Below are 3948 nucleotides of genomic sequence, written 5' to 3'. Positions count from 1 at the left end.
CCTTATAGCCTGGAAAATAATACCATACTAATTAGGGGACACTGCTAAAAACTAAAAGCTACACTAATACTAAATATAAATACAATAAAAATATATATAAGTCATATAAAAATGTTATTATAATCTATGATATAGAAAAATGTTTAAATCTTAATTGTTAAAAAAAAAAAATAAAAAAAAATAAAAAAAATAAAAAAATAATAATAATGACTTAACTTGAGAGGCACTATGTGCAGCATAGGATGCATCCCTTACAGCCGTTGTCCATTAAGCGAGTTATATCCCTTTTGCGAATACGGTTTGTAAAAGCCTGCAGTGTCTTGGCTGATCTGTCAGCCGTAGAAAGTTTGCCCCATAGTTTGGGTCCTACATAACGCAAAGAGTGCTTTCCATAAGTAACAGTGTTGTATCTAGGAGTAGAAAAATCTGATTGTCTCAGGTTATGCGTGGAATTATGCTCGTTAAAAATGTTACAGATGCTATTAGGACATAATCTATGTTTAACTTTATACATGAGAATACATATGTCCTGTAAACGCCTGTTCGCTAGCGTTGGCAACTTGGCTCTCTCCAGTAGCTCAGTATAACTAGCACGCTTGTTCTTGTAAACGGCCCTCAAGCCCCTTTCCTGTAGTCGTTCAAGTTTGCGTGCATCGCTAGCTCTACAAAAGTGCCACACCAGGTGTGCCACACTACGTGTGACACCTTTATTTAACGCTACTTGAAATACAATTAAGGTGTTGGCATTAATTAGAAATCCACTCTTAATGGCCTGGCACTGCTAAAACGTATTGTGCTAGTCATAAAAATTGTTAAAAGGTGGTTTGGCTACGGACGGATAGGACAGTAGTGCGCTGTGTCCTAAAACTTGAAAAAAATCTGCTTAACCTCTTTTATGTGTCAAGTTGTGTTTAACATAATGGTCTGATTCCTTTTTAGACTTGGAAAGAAAAATATAGTTTGTTTCAAAAAGTAAACTCTTGTTTCCTCACGGGACTTGAGCATCTACACAACGACAAGTAAGTACAAGGAAATCTTCTTGTATTTGCAGAAGGTTGAAAAGTAAACCGAACTACATAAAAGCACTGCTCGATGCCTTTTTGAATGATCATACGTTGGGGTTGCGTTTCGAGACTTTGGAACCACCTTGTACATTACAATAAACAGTACGGCAACAAAGTACCGCGTATTCAGTACTTTCGTGTTTAAATTAGGGTTTCATTCACAAACTTAAAAGTTAGAATCACGTGGTGCAGCATAAAAAAACTACGGCAGAGAAGTGCTGCTCAACAGCTTTTATTTGAATGGTCACACACTGGGGTTTCATTCACAGACTTAATACTAATACATAGGACAGCCTTGTTCCGCATAAGCCCCCCATTATGAACATTACCACAAGAAAGTACTGCTCAATAGCTTTCATTTGAATGGCCACACACTAAGGGTTTTACTCATGGACTTAGGAGTTAGAAGCACATAAATTTGCTTGTGTTTTAACATCACTGTTCGATCTTCTAGGCTTTTTGGTGTTTTGCTATTTCAGAAAACTGTAGTATCTTGGCTTCTTTCGATTTAGGTTGCATTATTTTCTTGTTTTTGTTGAAATAACCGATGTCACTTGTGATACAACCAGTTTAAACACAGGAAAAGCCAAACCAACGTTAATATTCCAGCTTCGATTTTGTTTTTCCAGATGTCGTGAAGCATTACCATATTTGGTGCATGCGTGCAATCTCAATTCCAAGCTCCTCAACCCAGACAACCCCGGCCAAGCCATGAGCGAGCAACTGCTGACCCACTGGCGGCGCGTGTGTTTTCTCCGCTTGAATGAGTTGGCGGTGCGCATGTTCGAGAGCAGCGATTGGAAATCAGTGTGCGGGGGACTGGAGCTAGTCAGCGAACTGGTGGTGCCGTGTATACCTCGACTGAGTTCCTCGCCCCAGGCCGACGATAGCGTGGCCGTGGAGCAGGTCAGAAACTGCTGGTGTAACTTCTTGGCATCTCAGCTTGACGGTAAGATAACGTCACAAAGGTTATTTGGTTTTGTCACGCAATCTTTCTTCAATGTAAAGATTGCGCAACAAACCAAAACGCCCTTGCGTTGGACGTCTGACAACGCTCGGGAATCTACTGAGCCCGCGATTTTAAACACGGATGTCGCTAGGCAAAATAGCGTTTGTTCTGACAACCTGATCGGGTATGCACGTGAGTACTCGTGCAATTTTCTAATTGGTTAATAATAGCGGGGACTCTTCGGGGTCTTTTTAGCAGTTTTCAGTTGAGTAGCAAAGTTATTACTCTAGTAACCTGAGATCATGCCCTCCATCCCTACTTACCACTCTTTGCAAGGGAAAAAAAAAACGCCTGGTCGCAGGTTATTACTCTAGCCAATCACAAAGGACACATACAATCCAGTGTGCCAATCAAAACTCAAAGCAAATACATGTCGCATGCACGAGGCGCGGGAAAACGTGCGTAAGCGAGTCACGATTGGTTTTGGTTTTAGTTCTGATTGGCTTAGAAAGTGGCGCAAGATATTTAAACCAATCACTAAGCGTAGTTATGCAAACATTTTTCAAACAGTTTTCCTATTTCCCATGAATGTTCGAGAAATCGAGATTCCACTTTATTAAACGTTAACTTAAATTAAAAGAATCCCAACCACTGGGACGCTGCCCAGTAAGTTGACTATTTACATAAGCGTTGCTGAGGAATGAAACTTCGGACTCGTTGTGTTCTTGGACAAGACACTTTATTCTCACAGTGACTCTCTCCACCCTGGTGGAGGAGGCAGCGTGGCCTAGTGGTTACGGCGCTGGACTTGTAATCCGGAGGCTCCGAGTTCAAATCCACCTCCCTGCCACTAGATGGATTTGTCTTCGGTCGTCCCAAATTCAACTCCTCCACGCTTTGTAAACAGCCAACTGGTCAGCCTCCTGCCAGTTATGGTTTTTAACAAGTTAATGTTCGATTTGCAATATTTGTTGTTTTTTTTACAGTGTCCACAATTAGCACAACATTGCTAAATACATTGACACTACATTTATTATTTTTTGTATAAATGGGTTAGTGAACTGTAAGGGCATGCTAACAAAGTGCTGGGGAGTGGGGTGGGGCATCAATGAGTCGTCAGTTTCCGTCTATTAGGTTTGGAACGGAATTTACCCTAACCTGACGTTTGCAGTACCGTATTAGTTACAACAGTGCCAATAAAGTTCAAATTGAAATTCTTATTTTCATTTGTCCTAGATCGCCACCGTGTTAAACTTGAAGAGTACCTCCCCAAGCTTCTTGACGTCACAAGCGAGTCTTGCCCTGATATCAAACCACCGCCCGTAATGCGACCGCTCAGCTCACGAGATCTCTGCGATCGATTTGTCCGAGCAATGGAATTGGTCAACGCAAATCCGACTGCTTTTACGACGTAACGACGCAGGGCCGAAGACGAACCGAAGCCTATGGGGAACTTTCCGACGTTTTCCGAAGATCTTGGGAAAGCGTTATCCCATGACTAAAACAACAACAAATATCAACACATGCGTGGCTGTTGCAACGTGAAATGGAGACTTCCGAGAAGCTTCCGAAGCCAACCGAACATCTCCCGACAAAATGCGAAGATTCTCCAGCATCGTGAGCGAGCTGTAACTCAACCTTCACTTGGAAACGTTACTGTTTAATCTGTAAAGGTCGTTCTACCTACGCAATTCACATGTACTCTTAACATACTCAGTTGAAGTCGTTTTTCTTCGATCTAGCTTTTTAAGGTATTACCGTCTTTTTCACAGGAAAAGTCTGTGACGGCCTGGTGCCAAGTTGCGGTGTTTTTTTTAAGTGTGAAGGTTGTTTTTCTGTACATACAGCAAGATTGCAGGAAGTTGAGATGTATTTAAGAATTTTTGAGCCAAACGCGTTTGTTTGGAGTTAATAAAACTGTCTTCTGATTTGACA

The 3948-nt window shown here is 41.5% G+C and overlaps 1 protein-coding gene across 1 annotated transcript in view; it reads left to right on the top strand.

Moving 5' to 3' along the window:
• Nucleotides 1-3948, top strand: part of LOC144663544 (ubiquitin carboxyl-terminal hydrolase 25-like) — a 27237-nt gene extending 23289 nt beyond the window's left edge. The window contains exons 22-24 of the mRNA XM_078524529.1: nucleotides 940-1019; nucleotides 1694-2013; nucleotides 3250-3948. Coding sequence (XP_078380655.1) covers nucleotides 940-1019; nucleotides 1694-2013; nucleotides 3250-3428 — 579 coding nt within the window. The 3' untranslated portion in view covers nucleotides 3429-3948. The remainder of the gene's footprint in view (nucleotides 1-939; nucleotides 1020-1693; nucleotides 2014-3249) is intronic.

The sequence above is a fragment of the Oculina patagonica genome, chromosome 8, assembly GCF_052425735.1.
Source record: "Oculina patagonica isolate OP01 chromosome 8, crgOcupat, whole genome shotgun sequence".
NCBI lineage: Eukaryota > Metazoa > Cnidaria > Anthozoa > Scleractinia > Oculinidae > Oculina > Oculina patagonica.
The sequence above is the reverse complement of the archived record's forward strand: the minus strand, read 5'-3'. Positions and strand labels throughout refer to the sequence as shown.